A 22127-nucleotide genomic window follows, 5' to 3' on the forward strand; every position below is an offset into this window, starting at 1 on the left:
CCTAAAAATGAATATGGCTCAAAAAGCCATATTTTATATACTGAGCCTATTGCACTAGCCTAAAGTTTGAGCTTGTCAATAGCAGCAATGATCCAGGACTTCAAACTTGTCACAGGGGGTCACCATCTTGGAAAGTGTCTGTGACACTCACATGCTCAGTGGGCTCTGAGCAGCTGTTGAGAAGCTGAGCTTAGGGGTCGTCACTAATTATCAAGCAGAAAATTATGTTGGTCTGTAATATAAGCTGATGCTACAGGGCTGATTATTAAATTCTGATGCTAATTGCACTGGTTTCTGTGCTGCCATGTAGTAATTATCTGTATTAATTACTAATCAGCCTTATATTGTGACATTTCTATTCTATGTGTACTGTATATTGTGAGTGGGTCCCTAAGCTCAGTAAGTGACAGCAGCACAGAGCATGTGCAGTGAATCAGCAAAAAAGAAGATGGGGAGCTACTGGGGCATCTTTGGAGACACAGATCTTTATTGCTAAAGGGCTGTGGTTGCCTTTGGCTGGTACAGAAACACAAAACATAACATTTCTAGCTACTTCTTTAGTAAAGCTTTTAATGCCAAAGCACTTTAATGACTCCCCAATGAGTGCATTTCTAGACAATTTTGCCACTGTTTTACACCTTAGAATTCACCACTACATGGAAAACGAGTGCCAGAACATAAAAGGGGCCCCTGTTATCCACACAGTGATTATAAAGTAGTCCAGCTTATCCTTGTTGCAAGGCACTGACAGATTGGAACATACGTGCAACAGCGACCCTTACAGCCACATTGTGCAGGCTCTACACCCAGGGCTTAGGGTATGTACTAACCTTTGTATTTACAGCTGTACCTCGCAGCTTTCCTACAATTACACTTTGCTGGAGAATATCCCCTGTCTGGTTTTCCCCCTTTGCATATGCTGCTTGCACACAGCTGCCTAGGTCTAATTGCATGTGCAGGAAATGTGTGGCCAAAATCAAGCTGGATCTGGTTCAACAACAGAGTAAGACCAGGAATGTATGGGAAAGAACTAAAGGCTAAACTTCACAAGCGCTTTTGAAAGACTACATCTGATGCAACAAAATGCATCAGATGTAGCCGCATGGGGCAAAATATAATGGGACTGATAGAAAAATCGGATGGGTAAACTACATGAAAAACTTCCATCCAATGTGACACGACTGTTTGATGGAAACGCTGCATCTGATGAGAAAATCTGATGACCCTTTTTGGAATTCGGCCCAATACCCGAATCCTTCATTAAAGATTCGGCCCCAGTACCGGACCGAATCCTAATCTGCGTGTGCAAATTACAGACAGGAAGAGAAAAGTGGAAAATGTTTTTACTTCCGTGTTTGTAACAAAAAGTTACATGGTTTCCCTTTCTGCCCCTAATTTGCATATGCAAATCGGGATACGGACAGGAACAAGGATTCGTCCGAATCCTGCTGTAAGAGGCGGAATCCCAAACCAAACCCTGGATTCGGTGCATCCCTAAAATAAATTGCCTGTCGGATAAAGATGCAGGAACAAACTATACCATCCGACTTAATCTGATCCGACTTTACATTCTAACTAGGGAGATCAGATTTCGTAGCACCCTACAAATCTCATGTTGTTGCATGTTGGATGGGAAGATCAGATAAAATCTGAGCCTAAAAGCAAGTCATACATAACCTACAGTATGTTTCACTACTTGGCCACTTTAGATTGAGTTGGTACCTAATGAGATTGTGTACGGGCTAAACAAACACTATGCCTGATTTAAAGGAATAGTTCGGTGCAAATAAAAATAGGTAGGCTGTGCAAAATCAAAAATGTTTATAACAGTTAGCAAAAAAAAAAAAAAAATGTATTTATATATATATAAGTTTCAGTCCCTCTTGGGAACTTTTTCAAGGGACCCCAAGAGGGACCGAAACGTTGGAGCACTGTAATGTGTGTACAATAAAAAGACACTTATTTCACAAGTGTGGCCTGGGAATATTTTGTTCCAAATTGTGAGTACATGAATTGAAATTGGAGTGCGGATACTGAAGGTATATCTATCTATCTATCTATATGCTGGAGTGACTGTATGTCTAACATAACACAACTTCCTGCTTTTCAACTCTAACTCTGAGTTAGTCAGCAACTTTAAGGGGAGCCACATGGGACATAACTGTTCAGCAAGTTTGCGTTTGGGCCTTAGCACACAGGTTAGATTAAAAAGCAAGCTAACTTAACAGTAAAGTCCCATATGACCAGAGTAGCGGGTGGCCTGATTTTTGCAGCCTTCCAGAGGTTTGATGTTCCAACAATATCTAAGTAGAGGTTTTTTAGGGGAAGGCTTCCAAACCAAAATTTGATAAAGATGGCCAAATAACACAGAAACCCCTAATATACCCATCACAATAACCTGCTTCAAAAAGTATGAATAAATGCCATTTTCTATGCTGAAATCCAGCTAACAGTTCTCTTTCTGAATCATTTGAAATCCTGACAGGGAAGGAGGGACTAAACACTGATGTGACAAATTGTAACAACTTCTCCACAGCTTACAGACAGCATGCAGGAACTACATAACCCACAATGCATTGCACTGTGACGTTCTGTTCCTTATTGAAATCACGTGTGCAGGGAATTGTGGGGTTTGGAGGATGCAGCTTAGGACAACAGGCTGTTGATACAAAGTAACAGTAGTCAGCCAGCTCAGCAAAGTAGTCAGACAGATCAGCAGGAGAGCAAGGTGCTAGGCTTAGGGACCTGTTCCAAACCATTAAAAATCAAAAGTCTGCATATTTTTATAAATGATGTATATTATAAAGTTGCTTGAAATTAAGTTTATTTTTCAAAAACCATAAGTTATGGTTGTTTGGAGTTCCCTTTTAAAGGCAGCTGTTAGGGTCTGGCCACACAAGCAGATTCAAGGAGATTAGTTGCGCCAGCGTCAAATCTCATCTTCTTCGCCCCGAACTGCCTTCCCCCTGCCCTTCGCCGGCTAAAATGAAAATCGCCTGCGGCAATGCACACGGTGCTTCATTTTCAGAAGTCGCCCAAACTTGCCGCACTAGGATTTCAACAGTAAACTTAAAAACTTTGGAAAACCATAAAAAACTGAGAATCAATTTCTGTTGGTCTGAAAATAAGTGAACTGAGAAAAAAAAAAAAAAAAAAAAAGTGTTTGGAAGGTGAATATCACATTTAAGTCATTCTACCAGTAATCTCTAATCACAAGGAAAAGAGAATACACAGAAATGTTATCCTACCCTCTAAATATCTCCTTATTTAATTATCCCTTACCTACAGGCTCCAGCTATTTGCTACTAATATCTTCCAGCATGAAAAACTATCACTCCCTTTTCTCCTGAATAGGGAAGAGTGGGACATTTAGACAGAAAAAGGAACAGTGTGTAGTGCACCAGAGTGCCTCTCCTGGAATGTCAAACTGTCAGATTGAAGGATTAAGCAGCTGTTATGTGCAAGTCAGCTGCTCGGGCACGTGTTTCACACCACCGAGATCCACTTCTAGCTCCCAATCACTTCACAGTACTTACCAAAAGAACTTCGGAACATTTCATGGACTACAAACTGCAATAGCAACCTGTCCTGGAAGCTTGGAGTTTTTTTTATAGGTAGTTATTTTACATTCATAGGCTTAGCCCCGGGGATTGAATTATATAAAAGAAAACATAGAAACGTCATTATTTCATAATAGTCCCCCTTTAAATGTTCTGCCAGCAGTGGAAACAAGGGGTTATTTTAGAAGTCACTGTCACAGAGATAACAGGAAGGACGGGGTTAACAGAAAAGGATAGAAAGGGGCTCCTATTAATCCTAAAGAAAAAAATGATAAGAGCGCTAGCAAATAGACACAATGGGGTATATTTATCAAAGAGTGAAGTTAGAGATAACAGTCCTCTAGAGTTAAATTCCGCCACTTTTTTAAAAATCCCATAGATGAATGGAGAGTGGTGGAATTTCACTAGGGATGCACCGAATCCAGGATTCTGCCTTTTTCAGCAAGATTCGGCCGAATCCGTCTGCCCGGCTGAACCGAATCCTGATTTGCATATGCAAATTAGGGGCGGGGAGGGAAATTGCGTGACTTTTTGTCACAAAACAAGGAAGTAAAAAATGTTTTCACCTTCCAACCCCTAATGTGCATATGCAAATAAGGATTCGGAATCCGGCCAAATCTACCGCAAAAGATTCAGGGCTCGGCCAAATTCAAAATAATGGATTTGCTGCATCCCTAAATTTCACTCTAGAGGACTGTGGCGATCTCTAACTTCACTCTTTGATAAATATATCACAATGAGAGCAAGCATCTTCTTAGTGGTATAAAAGAGGCAGTTTAGCTTGACATTATCATTTAGTAATAGTAAAGATGCAGCAACAGAATTACTTAAAACCCAAGAATCCTCATTATATGGGTCCTAGCATGATATAAAGCTTTCTCTTATAAGGGGATATAATATACATATTGTGGTCTGTGCGTATGTATATGTATGCACTCAAGCCATTATCAATATATTTAGGACATTTTGTGCCTTAAGCTTATAAAAAATGCCTTACCGTTTAAACAAATCATATCACTACCAGCAGAGCGTGCCAGGACAGGAACCAAAACGTCTTTGTGGTTGCCAATGGAGACAGCCACTCTAAAATCTTTTTATAGCGGAGGTTTATTTTGATGTTAATTTTAGGAAACATATTTCTCCTTTGTGCAATATAGATCCAGACAACACAGTCATCAAAGAATGTGGAGAAAATGCTTAGCACATAGCTGCCCTAAACACAGTGAAGGAAGTGGTTATGAATAAGCACATAGCTTTCAGTCACCACTATTTTGGATTCGGCTGAACCCCCGAATCCTTCTTGAAAGATTCGGCCGAATACCGAACCGAAAACATTATTTACTTTCTTGTTTTGTGACAATAAGTCACGTGATTTCCCTCCCTGACCCTGATTTGCATAAGAAAATTAGGATTCAGATTTGGTTCGGCCTGGAAGAAGGATTCGGACGAATCCGAATCCTGCTTAAAAAGGCCAAATCCCGAATCGAATCCTGGATTCGGTGCATCCCTAGTCATCAGGTACACTACACATGTTCCATAAATAAATGTGTATACACACACAAAACCAGTAGAACATAGGTAGAAAGAAGAGCTCCTCAAGGAGAATCAAACAAAAGTTAAAAAAAAAAACCCTACCCCCCCTACCCTACATAGACCCCCCTACCCTACATAGACCCCCCCCTCCCTCCTCCCCCAGCCTAAGTGTCAAACCGGGGAAATGCCCCAATCGTTTTCTTATCCCTCGGTGCAGATTTAGGCATTACAGTTCACGGGCACCACCTTCAGCCACTTCGGTAATCTTCAGAATGAGACCAGCGCTTTGGCATTTTCCGCAAGTTCCGCCGCATGCGTAGTTGTCGCGATACAGAAAATTGCTCCAACTGCACATGCGCCACCACGCCAGTCTCATTCCGAAGATTAGCGAAGCGAAGAAGATGGCGTCCGTGAACTCTGCTGGACAGAATCTGCACCGAGGGGTAAGTAAAGACCTAGGGGCATTTGCTGGGGGGAGGAGGAAGTCTATGTAGGGTAGGGGGTTGGGGGTTTTTAACTTTTGGGTTTGATTTTCCTATAAAGGCACAGTATAACTTATTTCCTTAAAAAAAAAAAACTATTTCCAAAAGAAAGTTTGATAGAAATGTGCTGGCAGCAACATTTACCGCAGGCAGAGCATTTGACACCCATCTCAATAGGAAGCAGTTAGAGGTGCTTTGAACACTGCAGTTCTCCCTGACACCATGACAGTCAAGGTGCCACATGTGTTGCATAACTCTGACAGCCATTACGCTGTGCCCACACATCACTTCTGAGCAATTGTAAAACAGCCAACAACTAGATGACATTTGGGATGATGCAACAACCAATTTATAGGACTTCTTAATTTCTACAAGACACAGACTCAAATAGTTTAAAGGAATTGTTCAGTGTAAAAATAAGAACTGGGTAAATAAATAGGCTGTGCAAAATAAAAAAAATCTTTCTAATACAGTTAGTTAGGCAAAAATGTAATGTATAAAGGCTGGAGTGACTGGATGTCTAACATAACAGAACACTACTTCCTGCTTTTCAGCTCTCCTGGTTTCCGCTGATTGGTTATTAGGCGGTAACCAATCAGTGACTTGAGGGGGGCCACGTGAGTCATAACTGTTGCTTTTGAATCTGAGCTGATTGCTGAGGATCAATTGCAAACTCACTGAACAATGATGTCCCATGTGGCCCCCCTTAAAGTCACTGACTAACTCAGAGTTAGAGAGCTGAAAAGCAGGAAGTAGTGTTCAGGCTATTATATTAGACACCCAGTCATTTCAGCCTTTATACATTAAATTTTTGGCTAACTATATTAGAAACATTTATTTTTCAAAATCTATTTATCCAGTTTTTATTTTTACACTGAAGCTGCAGAAGTTGTGGTGAGGCCATCTCAGAATTCTGCCACTTAATGGAGCCCTGTCCAATAATGACCCAACTATTGAGAGAAGTGAAGCGAGTGGTGAGAAGTTCTGATAGCAATGTTAATTTATACATCCTTCACAATGGTCATGGCCCTAAAGCAGGGGTGTCCAAACTTTTTGCAACGAGGGCCAGATTTGGTGAGGTGAAAATGTTCGGGGTTGACATTCAGCCTGACACTGATATCCCTTCCGAGGTAGCTAACTAGCGATTTAGGCCCTATCTATTTCATGACATTTCTACTGTATTATTATCCTTTGTTTCTATAGCTCTGACATATTCCCCAGCTCTGCACAGAGATTATACATGATTCCCATCAGAGAAGAGTTTCTGCAGCAGCTAAGATCAGACACTACAACTCCCAGCAGCCCCTGCCTGGAGCCCAATGGCTCGTGTAATAATCATCCAGAGCGCAGGGGATGCTGGGAGCTCAGTGACAGAAGAAGGAGTAGGAGGAGGCGCCTTGGCCCGGGCTAAAGACAGAGGGGCCCCAAGTGCTGAGTAATGGGAGCTCCCCAGCAGCATCAGGCTCAATGACAGTGCAGATCTCTCGCATTCCCGGTCCCTCACTGCCCCGTCCCTCCCCGACCCCACTACCCGACCTTACCCCCGTGCTGTTCACTATTCACTATTCCCTCCCTTCTCTTCCACTTCCTGCTCCCTGACTGTGCAGGGGAGCCGGCGGCTCTCAGCTCACTGCACTTTAGGATAGGAACCAATCAGCCGCTAGCAGGACCGGATAGGAAACTGAAGCCTGCCTGTTCTTGTGTGACTGCAGGGCTGTGATTGGCTGTCCCCCTCCTACTGTGCTTCTGGCAAGGACTATTAGGATACACCCACCCCTTATTTGAAACACAGACAGGGACCAGAGAACATCTATAAGGAGCTCCAACAAAGGGACTATTTTTAAAAACAATATTAATTTTTATCACCATGTACAAGCAACACCATTTATTACTTCTTGCCTACAAAATTAGGGTTTTTTCACTTATAATTAACGGAGACATATAGGATATCTTAGTTTGCATCAAATACAAGCTATTGTTTTATTATTACAGAGACAAAGGAAATCATTTTTAAAATTTTGGATTATTTGGATAAAATGGAGTCTATGGGAAAAGGCCTTTAAGTAATTCGGAGCTTTCTGGGTTTCCAGATGCCATACCTGTACTATAAAGGATTCTTCTTCTTTCATGTATTCTCAATAACTCCCACACACCTAGATTTTCCTCAGATTATCATGTGCCATTGATGGTCTTTGCCTTTTTTTCTTCATTAACATGGCCTCCAATGTAAGGCATCGGCAGGGCAAAAAATTGTTTTGAAAACTATACAAAACATGTATACATACCTCATCAGACGCTGAAAGCAAACATTGGACCGCAGCCTGTTTTTTCATTTCTTCCAGAGAGAGGTCAGAGCTCTTTTTCTTGCCTTTTCCCCATTTTTTGCAAGCTCCCTTTTCCCAGCCCAAGAAGATGTCATTTTCCTGTAGTTTGCAAAGAAAAAAAAAAAAAGTTGAGATAATTATCACTATAAACAAAATGTAAATTCTCGAAGGCTGAAAAAAAAGACTATTAAACCAAACCCTACATGCACCCAAGCAAATGGAATGCTTAAACTCAAATACAGGTTACATGATAGTACTGTTTGTGTACAATGTCCATGCAGTTGCGTAAAACATATGGAAACATGAAAATATTTGCATTTAGAGAAGTAGTGACAGTTGGTCAAGGGGCATTAAATCTAGGGATACACCGAATCCACTATTTTGGATTCAGCAAAACCCACGATTCCTTCGCGAAATGTTCGGCCGAATACCGAACTGATTCTGAATTTGCATATGCAAATTAGGGGTGGGAAGGAAAAACATTTTTTTACTTCCTTGTTTTATGACAAAGTCACGTAATTTCCCTTCCCGCTCCTAATTTGCATATGCAAATAGGAAGGCCGGTATTTTTTTCCAGAAAAGGTGGCAACCCTATCTGTAGCCATGGGGGCAGCCATTCAAGCTGGAAAGAAAGGAGAAAAGGCACAGGTTACATAGCAGATAACACAATTTTGGATTGGACAGGGGCTTGTCTGTTGTGCGCTATGGCTACACAGCAGCTTGTTTATATAAAGTATAGTAGTCTTTATAAAGCAAACACAGCTTTTACCAGGGCACACTAACAGTATATTATACGTTTATTACTTTTAAACTAGGAATGCACCGAATCCAGGATTCGGCCAAATCCCTCTGCCCCACTGAACCGAATCCGAAGTTGCATATGCAAATTATGGATTGGGAGGGAAAATACGTGACTTTTTGTCACAAAACAAGGAAGCAAAAATGTTTTCCCCTTCCCAGGATTCGGTATTCAGGCGAATCTTTCGTGAAGGATTTGGGGGTTCGACCAAATCCAAAATAATGAAATCCGTGCATCCCTATTTAAAACGGATTCATTTTTTGGCATTACTGTTCCTTTATGCTACGCCCTGCTGGGTTTTAACAGCGCACTGTCAATCGATTAAAGATGTTTTGGACCATCAAAGTAGCAAAAAGCCCCACATTTGCCACAGCCCTTCCAAACACAAGTTAGAATGGAGCTTAGCGGCTGTGGGTGAGGTGGGTTTTAACAGATGAAACACATAAAAACAACCACTAATGGCCATGTATAGCCGTCTACAGAGAGATGACATTATGCTAGTACAAGTATGCAAACTGTTATCCAGAATGCTTGGGGCCTGGGATTTTCTGGATAACAGATCTTTCTATATTTTGGATCTTGTCTACTAGAAAATCATGTAAATATAAATTAAACCCAAATAGGCTGGTTTTGCTTCCAATAAGAATTAATTATATCTTAGTTGGGATCAAGTACAAGCTTCTGTTTTATTATTAGAGAAAAATTTAATTTTTAAAAATCATTTGATTAAAATAAAGTCTATGGGAGATGGCCATTTCATAATTTGGAACTTTCTGGATAATGGGTTTCCGGATAACAGATCCCATACCTGTGTAATCCTTGTTAGGAAGACCTCCACTCGCTCATTCTCACTCTAAAGTTATCCTTATGTATTCCCTTAAGTATGCATCCTGCTTTTTGAGCTGGAAAATATTTTTTCTGGTGTTCTTTAAAGGAAAACTATACCCCAACAATGTAGGTCTCTATAAAAAATATATGGCATAAAACAGTTCATGTGTAAAACCCTGCTTCATGTATTTAACCATTTTCATAATATATGGTTTTTGTTTTTTTTTTAGAAGTATGTGCCATTGGGTAATAGTAAATAGAGAATTGCCATTTAAAAAAAATAAGGGCCACCCCCTGGGATCCTAGGATTCACGGTGCCCATAAAATGCAAGCAAACCATACATGTTAGGTCACATGAGCCAATTAACAGACAGATTTCTGTCTTTTGCTTCAACACTTCTTCCTGTTACAGTTAGAGCTGCAGTATTTCTGGTCAGGTGATCTCTGAGGCAGCACACAGACCATCATGAAATGTGTACTAGCCAAGATGGTGGCTAGAACATGAGGTCTGGGAAATTTCCTAGGACGTGAATTGAAGCCCATTGTTTAGTGGCTCTGCTTGCGGCTTAAGTCACAGATTTCTGACGCATTTTGCCATATTATAGGTTTGTCTTACATTAGCACTGAATGAGAATATTAATAAGAGTCCGTCCACAAACTATACCTGTTCCTGAAGGTCGTAGTCATAACTGTCGTGCAGCAGAAGGCTTAAGACGTATCTAGTGTAGATCATGGCATCAATACCACATTTTTCTAACTCTTGGCCCAGCCAGGTCTGGACGGGATCTAAAGCACGAAGCATCGACATTTCAAAGACAGAAAAAGGGCGGGAAAACAAGCTTGTGGTGCCTTCTGATGGTAAACCATCCACAACTGTACAGATAGGGCGCATGAATCTAGGTAGTAGGCATTCTTAACAAAAGAAGCATTTTCTTCAGATGTTCTTTAGAAGGTGGAGGGGATCTTCATTCCAGCAATTTGGCAAAATGCTTCAGGAAGATCATTTATACTCTGTGACATTTAGTCAAGAGACTTATTCCTCAGGCATCATCGTAACACATCTTATGAGGATACACATGGAGATGTGTTTCGCTTTGTAATTTCACATTGATGGGAGGATTACCTCAATGGCACGATCTGAAAAACAAAAAAGAATTTACAATGTAAATAATAAGCATATATCCCAGAAAGCATCTGTAAGTCATGCTATAGCACGATTGAAATTATTTCCTACAGATACCTCGAAGGCGTTCTTTGCTGCCATTCAACAGAAAACAATAGTGTACAAAACTCCCCTCTCTGTCCTACAATATACCCTGTCTGATACATACCCCATAACAGATAAACAGCCATTAACTGCAGACTCAAGCCACACAAGGTGTGGGCTCTGCTAGTGTTTTCTTTTTTAGCAGAGTGACTTCTAAATTCTTACAGGCAATAGAAGCCTTAAATAGGAGAAATTTGGCAATAATTTTATATTTAAAAGTAAAAAAATAGGTTGATTCAGCTACCTATGTAAAAATATAATAAACAATAGGGATGTAGCGAATCAAGGATTCTGCTCGTGGTTTGGCCGAATCCTTCAACCCGGCCGAACCAAACCCTAATTTGCATAAGCAAATTAGGAGCGGGAGGGAAATAGTGTGACTTTTTGTCACGAAACAAGGAAGTAAAAAACATTTTTCCCTTCCCGCACGCAAATTAGGATTCGATTCGGTATTCGGCCAAATCTTTTGCAAAGGATTCAGGGGTTCAGCCACTTCCAAAATAGTGGATTCGGTGCATCCCTAAATAATAATAATAAAAAATTCTACATAAGAAAGTTCACATGTGGACCGTGAAATCATCTTGGATAGAAGTACAGGTATGGGACCAGTTATCCGGACATGGGGCTTTCCAGATACAGATCAGTCTGTAATCTAGATCTTCCTACCGTCTACTAGTAAATCATGTAAACATTAAATAAACGCAATAGGCTGGTTTTGCTTGCAATAATGACTAATTATATCTTAGTTGGGATCAACTAAGTACAAGGTATTTTTTTATTAGTACTAGGGATGCACCAAATCCAGGATTTATTAAAGATTTATTTAGCGCATATACATCAGCAAAAAGGTTTTGGACCCCTTCAGGCCCTTTATAAAGCCGATCAAGGGATACAAGGCATGTCTCCCAAAAAGTCAAGTCACAATCTTGATTGATTCCAATCTTAAAGTCATAAAGCTTTTGAAAAATCTAGTTATAGCCAGTTCAACATGAAAAGGTTGGTTTGAGACAACACCAATAATAGTTTTACTGCAGCCTCTTCCTGTTCTAATGACCCCCATAAACAAGCTGATATTACAAGAGAATTTGCACAGACTTACATGTTCAAGTGCAGTGGGGCACTGGCACATGGTTTAAACTAAAAAAAAAAAATCAATCAATTGAAGTTGGTTTCAGTAGCAATTTCTGCTTCCAATTACATTGCATAGACTAAATAAAAGGACCTTTTAAGTCAGCTTTTATGTTTTATCACTTATTAAAGATTATAGGTTACTTTGTCCAGTTAATAGATTGCATTAACCAGGTTGTAATCGCTTTGTTATAGTCCCGATGATAATAGCGTGTGAGTGCAACTAGATGTCTGGACAAGTGGTCAGGAATTGTCAAGGCATTGTGAGCACTTGCGAAATGATCCTTGTACATAGTAACTCCGTTTATGGTGTCCCTGCTTTGTCCTTTCAGTCTGTCTGTACAAACACACAACTACTGCTGCAGTGCCAAAAAAGCAGTTACAACACACAGACACTTTGCAAAGAAATAGTTCAGGGACCCTTTAAAGGAGACGTAAAGCAATGTTGTACGTTATGTTTTGGCTTCTATTCCAGCCCACGGCAACAACAGCCTTTTAGCAGTAAAGATCTGTCTCCAAAGATGCCCTAGTAGCTACCCATCTTCTTTCTGCAGATTCACTGCACATGCTCTGTCACTTACTGAGCTTAGGGACCCACTCACAATATACAGTACACATAGAAAAGAAATGTCACAATATAAGGCTGATTAGTAATTAATACAGATAATTACTACATGGCAGCACAGAAACCAGTGCAATTAGCATCAGAATTTAATAATCAGCCCTGTAGCATCATCTTATATTACAGACCAACCTCATTTTCTGCTGGATAATTAGTGACGAGCCCTAAGCTTAGCTTCTCAACAGCTGCTCAGAGCCCACTGAGCATGTGAGTGTCACAGACACTTTCCAAGATGGTGACCACCTGTAACAAGTTTGAAGTCCTGGATCATTGCTGCTATTGACAAGCTGAAACTTTAGCCTTGTGCAATAAGTTCAGTATATCAAATATGACATTTTTAACCATATTAATTTTTAGGGTTTAGATCTCCTTTAAGGATCTATTACCTAAATTAAAGGCCAAACAAAATCGGAGACACCCACGAAAAGATTTCACACCGACACTGGAGAAATATGCAGTCAATGTAAGAGCAGCTTAGATGTCAGTGCAGTGCTAAACATAGTACAGATAATTTGCATGTGGGTCATAGGAAAACCCATGTATGCCACTTTGTGCATGATTTTTGCACATGGATTACGAGGGGAAAAAAAAAGGTTTAGACAAAGGAATTAGGTGTGAATTAAGTATGTGATACACCTGTAGGAACCTCTGCTCATGGGTGACCCTACAATATGTGCCTCAGGAATAATCTGTCATCTAATTAACAATATGCAGCACAAGGACAACTGTTAGGCTCATGAATGTTTCAGGTAAGAATACACTGGCACACGAGGTACAATGCAATGCAGGGTGACCCCTTGCTTATTTATTTGTGCGGACGTGCAACGTTTCGGGGCGAGCCCCTTTCTCAAGCAACGCCAGTGATTACAATTATTTCCTATGGAGAAGCATTTTTGGGAGATTTATCGCTCATAAATAATCGTTGGCGACAAATCGCCGCTGCCCTAAAACTGGATCAGAATTCAATTGGACTAGGGAGTTATTCAAATTTTTTTGGGCAAGAAATGCATTGAATCCTGTATGCAATCCCCTCAAGGAGCCTGTGCAGGACTGCCTGTGTAGTCCAACTGGAAGTAACCAAAAAAATGTAAGTATTTTAAATGAATGATACTATAATGTACTGTTGTACCTCACTCGTAAAACTGGCGTGTTTGCTTTAGAAACACTACTATAGTTTATAATCAAGTTGCTGTGTAGCCAAACACACAGGATACACAGTAGATAACAGATAAGTTCTGAAGAATCTCATTGTATACTATGGAGCTGGTCTGTTGTCGGCCGTGTATCATGTGCCCTTTCTCCTTTTTCCAGCTTGAATATATAAACTATAGTAGTCTTTCTGAAAGCAACACACTGGTTTTACCAGTGCAGCAGAACATTACATTATATTTTCATTATTTTAAAATAGTTTGCTGTTATTGTTCCTTTAAGAGAATTTGGAGAAACCACACGCCTCCTGTGTGCCATTAGCCTAAAAATTTATATACATGGGTCGATTGGTATGCTCTCTGCCCTACTGGCCCAATGACGTACAAGAGGCCACACAAAGTTTGCCAGTCTATTTCTATTCTATTTCTGAACAAGAAGTAAAAAGCAGCTGTGATGCACTAGCCAACCTGGTGCATCCACAGATTACATTTTAAAGCTAAATTAAAGCCCGATTCCTAAACTAAACGATATACTTAATTCACAAATAGACAGCAAGAAGACCAGTTTGTATATACCAAAGTGACTACAGCACCCAACTAATTTACTGAAATGGAATGCTTTTTTTTTTTTTTTTTTTTTTTTTAAACTTGGTTCTGAATGTCATTGAAATGATTTTTTTCCCATTTTGATGCAAATTAGAAAACCCTCTAAAAAGAATCACCAGAAAGCAAAGCAGCAATATGAGCAGAACTGACGTCGTAGTACATGTATGGGATCTGTTATCCATAATCCAGAATGCACCGAAATACAGAAAGGCCGTCTCCCATAGACTCCATTTTATCTAAATAATCCAAAAGTTTAAAAAGGATTTCCTTTTTTTCTGTACATTGTACCTAATCCCAGCTAAAATATAATTAATCCTTACTGGAAGCCAAACCAGCCTATTGGGTTTATTTAATGTTTACACGATTTTCTAGTAGACTTAAGGTATTAAGATTCAAATTATGGAAAGATCCATTATCCGGAAACCCCAGGGCCTGAACATTCTGTAGAACAGGCCCCATGCCTGTACATGCATAATGCTGACTTGTAAAAGCACTAGCAAACATAAAGCCAGTGAAAAACACATCCCGCTGATAAACAAAACACAGGTTCTACAAAAAAAATTAAAAAAAAAAAAAAAAACAGCAATACCTGTGTGAATACAACGTCATACGGTTTCATCACTTCAAATAAACGTAAGCCTATTCCAAAGCACATCACTTGCAATGGTTTCCCACTTACAATGGTACACGCCGTGTCAGTCAGATCTGAGCATTCATTCAAACTAGTAATTTTTACGAAATGAAACTTGCAGTGTAAAAGTAACAAAAAACGTTCAGATATTTTATTTAAGTAGCCTAATGCTCTGGTCCCCACAGCTTCTACAGCAAATAGCAATTAAGCTCCAAACAGATTAATGGAGACATGCAACCCCACCCCATTCTTAGAATACTCCCCCCTCACCAGTAGCGCTCTTGGAAGCAGGTGCCTCTATTAAAGGGGAACTATCGCGAAAATGAAAAATGTAATATAAGCTTCAACATACCGAAACGAGAAACTTTCTAAATACAATCAAATATTCTGTACCGTTTCTAAAATAATCAAGTTTATCTTCACTATCCCTCTCTCAGCATCTGTTTCTCTTCATTTTGTCTTCATGCAGCAGTTGGGTATCAGATATTCATTGACAGATCCATTATATCTTATAGGGGGGGCTCCTTTTGCCTAGAAAATGTATTAGAGCTCACTCTATTAAACTCACCAGACATCATGTCTCTCTACATGCAGGATTTGTGCGAGAGGCGGTTATTTTGTTAGATTTTGTTTGTACTGGAATCAGTTATTTGAGTGAGCTCTAATACATCTGCTAGGAAAGGGAACACCCCCTATAAGATATATTGGATCTAACGTTCATTGAATATCTGACACCCAACTGCTGCTTGAAGACAGAATGAAGAGAAACATATACAGAGAGAGGGATAGCGAAGATAAACTTGATTAGTTCAGAAACTATGCAGAATTTTTAATTGATTGTATTTAGAAAGTCTCACATTTCAGTTCGCTGAAGCTTATATTAAATTTTCGATTGTTCCCCTTTAAGTACTTCAGTTCTGGAGGCAACATGCACATTGAGCTTGATTCAGGCAGGGCTGCCTGCAAGACACAAATCTCAGTCCCCTATTCTGCCCCCTCTGAGTACCTCACCTCAAATGAACTCTGCCTGCCAAAGGGAAAACACACAAAATGTCTGATCACATTCCGACTGCGGATACCTCCCCCCATGCACTGCAAGGATGGGAGGAGGGCGTTGATTGCTGCCTAATGATGACACAGAGGGCCACAAGGGGGGAGATTTACATCAGCCCAGTCCCGCCCACACTGCTGACTGACTGTCTGCTTGCATCAGCTCTGTTAACAAGAGAGGTCACGTGACTGTCACACACTGAAAAATGCAGAACTGACAGTCGGCACCAATGATCTAGGAACGCAATCACTAAAGTACAACAGCACAGGCAGGAGCATAACAAGCATTTAATATATTCCAGGCTTCCTCATTCAACTGCCAAACTTGGACATACGCTTTATTGCAGTTCACCTACAACCAAAAAAACAAAAAAAACCACAACTCCCACAATAGAAGATAAACAGCGACTTAGGTGAAATTTGCCTTTGGAGGTAAAAACTATCAAAGAAAATTAAAATCTTGCCCGTGTTCTGAACTACAAGTCCCATGATTCTAAGGCAGAGCAAGGTCTAACGGGAAGTAGTAATTCAAAAGCAGCTCAATAAAAAGAGGAGAGATCTATACTTGATATGATCCATGGGGAAGTACAATGTTACAGTGTTACTTTACAACAGAGAAACGTACTGATACAATACATAAAAACTGGGGGACGGTGGATCAGGGTGAAAGAGAAAGCAGCGCTACAGAATGCTGTGTGTACAGTGCAGTGGGGGAGGGGATAGAAGGAAACATGGAGCAAGGGATGGAGGGATATGGAAATGACCAGAGCAATAACACAGACACACAATGCAATTGTCAGAGTTGTAATAGGGGGAGGAGCTGTGATACAAGGGCAAAGACACACACCTACATACAAAGCTGAAGGATATTGGGATAGATACAGGCTAAATAGCGAATGATTGCTTTGATCATTAACTGGGTCACTATATTCGGCACGACTCAGCCCCTGCTATATACTCTGAGGGAATGCAGATCATATAGAGACAATAATCGAATATTACTTGTAGAATAGAATGGGCACCGATTAGACGCTGATCACTATACTTAAGCAAACATTTATACGGAACGGATTGGGTTTCTGACAGGGGCAGGGATACTAAATATGGGAATGTCAATTAGAACACATACATATAAACACAGCTCGATAGATATACAGTAGCTCGATAGATATAGCTCTAGGGCTATTGATATAGTGGTAGGGCTTTTAACTGAACATGCATACGTATGTGTATATATTGCTCCCTTTTGAATTGTTATAAATGAGCAATGCTGTCTGCATTATTGGACTTAGAGGACCCCAATATATTCAGTAGTGCTACAGAAAAGTAACGGACGTACAGACAAACACCAGTGAAATGCTTAGCCAACAAATCGTTATATTACAAAACTTATGTTTACATGATACATCTACCCTTGAACAATCCTAAAACAGATAATGAAAAGCAGAATAATACGCATTTAAAGGACAAGTAATGCTTAATAAACAATATTATATGCAGGCCGGGATTTGTTGAAAGGCCACCTAGGGCCATGCCTAGGGCGTCAGGATTTTAGGGGGGTGGCATGCTGCCCAACCACACCCACATTGATTCAAAAACACTGGGGATACGCTGGAGATAATCATTTTTTTTTTAATTCCCATGCGCCAATCCCCATTGCTCCGGTCCAGATGATGAAAATTTGCACGAATAAAGGGGAGGGGACAGGGGCGATGAACAGCAGTGGTCCTAGGGGAGCCCACTATGTAAATCCGGCCCTGATTATAAGCACTTATACACTCACTTTTAAGTCATGAATAATTTCCCACAATGCCAGTGATCCTACAAGGGTTGGGATACAGTTCGGGTTGCCACCTTTTCAGGAAAAAAATACCGGCCTTCCAATATTTTAATCTTTTTTCCCTATTAATAACATTGGGGTCAACCATCATTTTTACCAGCCAGACCGGGAAAATACTGGCCAGGTGGAAACCCTAGATAGGGTTCCTTTCCAACTCTGGGTTATCAGTGAGGTGGGTAAGCTGCAAGTATTACACATTCGGTCCTCTACCCACCCCCAGTATACACCCGGACCCTTAGGCTATGGCAGTGTTGGGCTGGCCCACCGGGATACCAGGAAAACTCCCTGTGGGCCCGGTGTCAGTGGGCCTCTTGCTTTTAACCATTTGGCCTATTTCATGGTCATTTCCTATTTTTGTATGGGAACAAAGAGGCTTAATAATGGAAGAAAATAGTATAGTATGTAAAGAAAAGAGACAAGGAGAATAAAGAGGTTGAGTGAGGAGAGGAGGAGTAATAGTTTGGAAAGTGGGCCCAAGGTGTTCTGGTGGGCCCCTGGCATCCCAGTCCGACACTGGGCTATGGGCAAACAGACTGATAGAAGCAGATCTGCTTAGGGCCCCTACTCCATTGATTTGAATTTGATTAGCCTGTGTGTGGTCACACATAGGGCAGTACGTGACCACACAAAGGCCAATCAATTTAAATCAATGGTTCTCTCATCCTGCAAAAAATATGCATCTGACATCAGCCTGTGTGTCCCTAGCCTTGATATGCAAGGGCAAATAGTAGCTAGCCATTTCAGACTGTTGTCTGCAGTTTAGTAGTCAATGTATGGGGGCAAGATGCCTGTCCAACATATAGGTCTGAAAATTAAAGTTACGTTGATGGCCCCACCAGGTAATTGATGTGTTCCTCTGACAATAGTCCCCTATTATGACCCAGGTAACAGGCCAAATCCGGAGCATACAAGCAGATCATTACATGTACAAGAAGCTTTGGATTTTTTCGTTTACGACACAAGCACAGAAATGCTAACAAGTCACCTATGGGCGTACAGCATCTCTAAGACATCGTTTGAAGCTCCCCATTCCCCTAAGCAATCAATGGCAGGTACATAAGAATCCTAAGCAGCCTGTATATTCTGAACAAATAAAGGCACCATCTGGCAACAGACTGTGGGGGGGGGGGGCACAAGCCCCCAGTTATCTCACATAGACACATACAGTTTGAGGGCTGAAGGTTAGTCTTCACTTATTGCTATCAACTGTATATTTCCCAATACAGACAATATATGTCCTTCTAATGTAACCTCCAGTCTTGCCCCAGCGCAGATGTCATTGTGCCCTAGGTTTTATGTCAGCCCAGGGCACTGGGAGTTGCAGTCCAACATCATCATCAGGGTTGTATGCTGGATATGCCCAATAGCAGAGGGGTCAATTACAGGGATATTAAGAGGGCCCCAATCTCTCCTAGTTGGTGGGGGTACAAATAAATCATTTTACTCTTGTTTGGAAGTGGCCCCACAGCAAATTCCCTTGAATCCTACAGTCCAGTTGTATGAATAAGTATAAAATGTGGTCAGTAATGAAGGCTTCCTCTATAGCTGTGCCCCTGTACTTCGCTTAATCCTTCCTGTAAGGCAAGCCAAAGGGGCCAAAAGGTTAGTAATGGCGGCCCTGTCTAGGGCAACACACCTGACCATACTCTAGAGTCTAGATAAAAAAAAACAAGCTACAGCGACATAACAGAACAACCCTGGGCTGGCTCACAACTACAGCTCCCAGCAACCCACCCAACATACTCGAGAACGGTAACCCAACACCGGGGCCCGAGAAGGGGCTGCCCCTCTACACAGATACCATGTCAAGCTCTCTATGGAGGCCGGCATTAAGGTAATGGCTGCAGGGTCATAGCAATGAGCTTCCCGGCGCCCAACCTCCCACCGTAAAGTCTTACCTGCCAAGAAGAAGGGGAAAAAATAGCGGCGCTGGAAGCACGGAGGAGGTTTCCTCAACCCCGGCCTCTCCCGCTTGTCTCCCTCCTGTTCACTGCAGCCCAACCCCGGGAGTGACGGCAAACAGCATGCAGAACACGCCCCCTCTCTGTGACACTGACGTCGCTTATACGTCATTGCGCAGGCGCAGAAGCTAGGATGAGGCGGGAAGTGTTTGGAGCAAAGGCGGTTAGAGGGCGCGCGGAGGGATTCGTCTATTCATATCGTGCGCGCGCGAACCGTCGGACTAGTTCACATGGTTACAGGACGTCTCCGAAGGAAGGCCGAACGCGGCTTGTATTGCTCCGCAGGGCTGACTTCAACCTTATGTAAGGGGGGCAGCTACACTGTGGTGTTACGTGCATTCTTGGAACTATGGACGCTGGTGTCACGTGCTGTGTACGCTTACAACCACGATGTGAGGCGCAAATGGCACGTCCGCACGGGATTTTTTTTTTGCCTAAACGAAAGTTTTTTTTGGGGACGTTTGCCTCACAATTTGTCTCCTAAAACTGGTCGTGGAAGTGGCCAAACACCCCCCCATGAATTATTTCTGGTTTTCCAACTTTCTATTGAAATCTTAAAACAATAAAAAAAAGTATTTTTGCTCTTTTTTTTTTTAAAGAAAATAATTGAGAAGAAATCTTTTTTTGGTTGGGGGGAAAGGGGACTTTCAAGTTTTCCAAGGGTTAGTAAGTCTGCCTGTATGGTTGTCCCTTCTAGGACAATGCAACAAAGTCTTAAAGGGCAGCTTCACTTTTGATATAACTTTCAGGGATATTCTGAGACAATTTGCAATTGGTTTTCATTTGTTATCATCAAAGGTTTTTGCGTTATTTAGCTTTTTAATCAGCAGCTCTTCAATTTGCATCTTAACCAATCTGGTAACTAGGGTTCCAATTACCCTAGCAACCATGCATTGATTTGAATAAAGGTGGCCACAGACGCACAGATAATATCGTAGGAAACAAATTTCCGTACGCTATTCAGTGTGTGTATGGTGGGAAAAGAGCCGACCAATATCAGCAGAAGACTTGGATATTGGTCGGTAGAGTTGTGCGGGTCAGGGTTTCCCTCAAATCCCCCCCCCCTCAAATCAACTCCAGGGCTTTTATAAAAATAGCCTTTGTGTCAATTGTCAAATTACTTTTGAGCCCCTGAAATAAAGTGATTGTGTTAAAAAAAAAATGCTTTAGTTCCTCTCATTTTTACGCAATCTTTTTGTTCAACCCACTGAATTAAAGATGAAAGTCTGCAGTTCAACTGCATCTTAATTGTTTCATTTAAAATTCATTGTGGTAATGTACAGAACCACAATTAGAAAAAAGTTGTCTCTGTCCAAAGATTTATGGGCCTAACTGTATCTCCTGAGCATCCCCAGTGTTTCTTAACCAATGTTGGTGTGGTTGGGCAGCATGCCGCCCCCCAAAATCCTGCCTCCCTAGGTCCGGCCCTTGGTGGCCTTTCCACAAATCCGGGCCTGCTTAGAATTGGCCGTTCTATAACATAATAAAAGTTACCTTAATGGTGAACCACCCCTTTAAGGGAATACCATATAACAATCTAATGTCCAATTTAGTTTCATTTATTAGTTGCACATTTCATTTGAAAACACTTTGACTGGGAGACTGGAGTTAGGGTTGCCAGCTTTTCTGTAAAAAAATACCAACTGTCCTATATTTTTATGGTTTTCTCTATAAATAACATTGGCATCAAGCAACATTTTTACAAGCAACCCCAACTGGAGTTGCATACCTCCCAACTGTACTGTTTCTAGAGGGACAGTCCCTCTTTTGACAGCTCAACCCGCAGTCCCTCGTTTGTATTGGAATGTCCCGATTTTTTCTGCACTGAACAGGCAGAAAAAGAAACAATGTTTCTAACTTAATTGTCTTTTGGCAGAGAGCCCAGAACAGCTGCAGATAAGATACTTTTGTAACAATTTTGTTATAAGTAATTGTAAGAAGATAGGTCTCTTGGGAGAAGTAAGACACAGCTTAAAGGGCAATTCACCTTCATTAGCAAAACTGTATAACTGAAAAAAAACTAGGGATGCACCGAATCCAATATTTTGGATTCGGCCGAACCCCTGAATCCTTCGCAAAAGATTCGGCCGAATACCGAACTGAATGGGGAAAGCATTTTTTACTTCCTTGTTTTCTGACAAAAAGTCACACAATTTCCCTCCCGCCCCTAATTTGCATATGCAAATTAGGATTTGGTTCGGCTGGGCAGAAGGATTTGGCCGAATCCTGCTGAAAAAGGCTGAATCCTGGAATCGGTGCATCCCTAAAAAAACACATAAATATGTTCAAACTTTAATAACCTGCCAAATTTTGTAAAATTAACATGGTAATTAGAGGGTGTGGCAACA

The 22127-nt window shown here is 41.1% G+C and overlaps 1 protein-coding gene across 1 annotated transcript in view; it reads right to left on the reverse strand.

The window, feature by feature from the left end:
* kiaa0232.L (KIAA0232 L homeolog) overlaps positions 1–19875 on the reverse strand; it is a 34484-nt gene extending 14609 nt beyond the window's left edge. Inside the window, exons 1-3 of the mRNA XM_018228535.2 lie at positions 19717–19875; positions 10191–10663; positions 7861–7998 (exon numbers count right to left, since the gene is read on the reverse strand). Of these exons, the coding sequence (XP_018084024.1) occupies positions 7861–7998; positions 10191–10418 (366 nt within the window). The 5' untranslated portion in view covers positions 10419–10663; positions 19717–19875. The remainder of the gene's footprint in view (positions 1–7860; positions 7999–10190; positions 10664–19716) is intronic.
* Positions 19876–22127: the final 2252 nt, after the last annotated feature.

This window comes from Xenopus laevis, chromosome 1L (assembly GCF_017654675.1).
Source record: "Xenopus laevis strain J_2021 chromosome 1L, Xenopus_laevis_v10.1, whole genome shotgun sequence".
NCBI lineage: Eukaryota > Metazoa > Chordata > Amphibia > Anura > Pipidae > Xenopus > Xenopus laevis.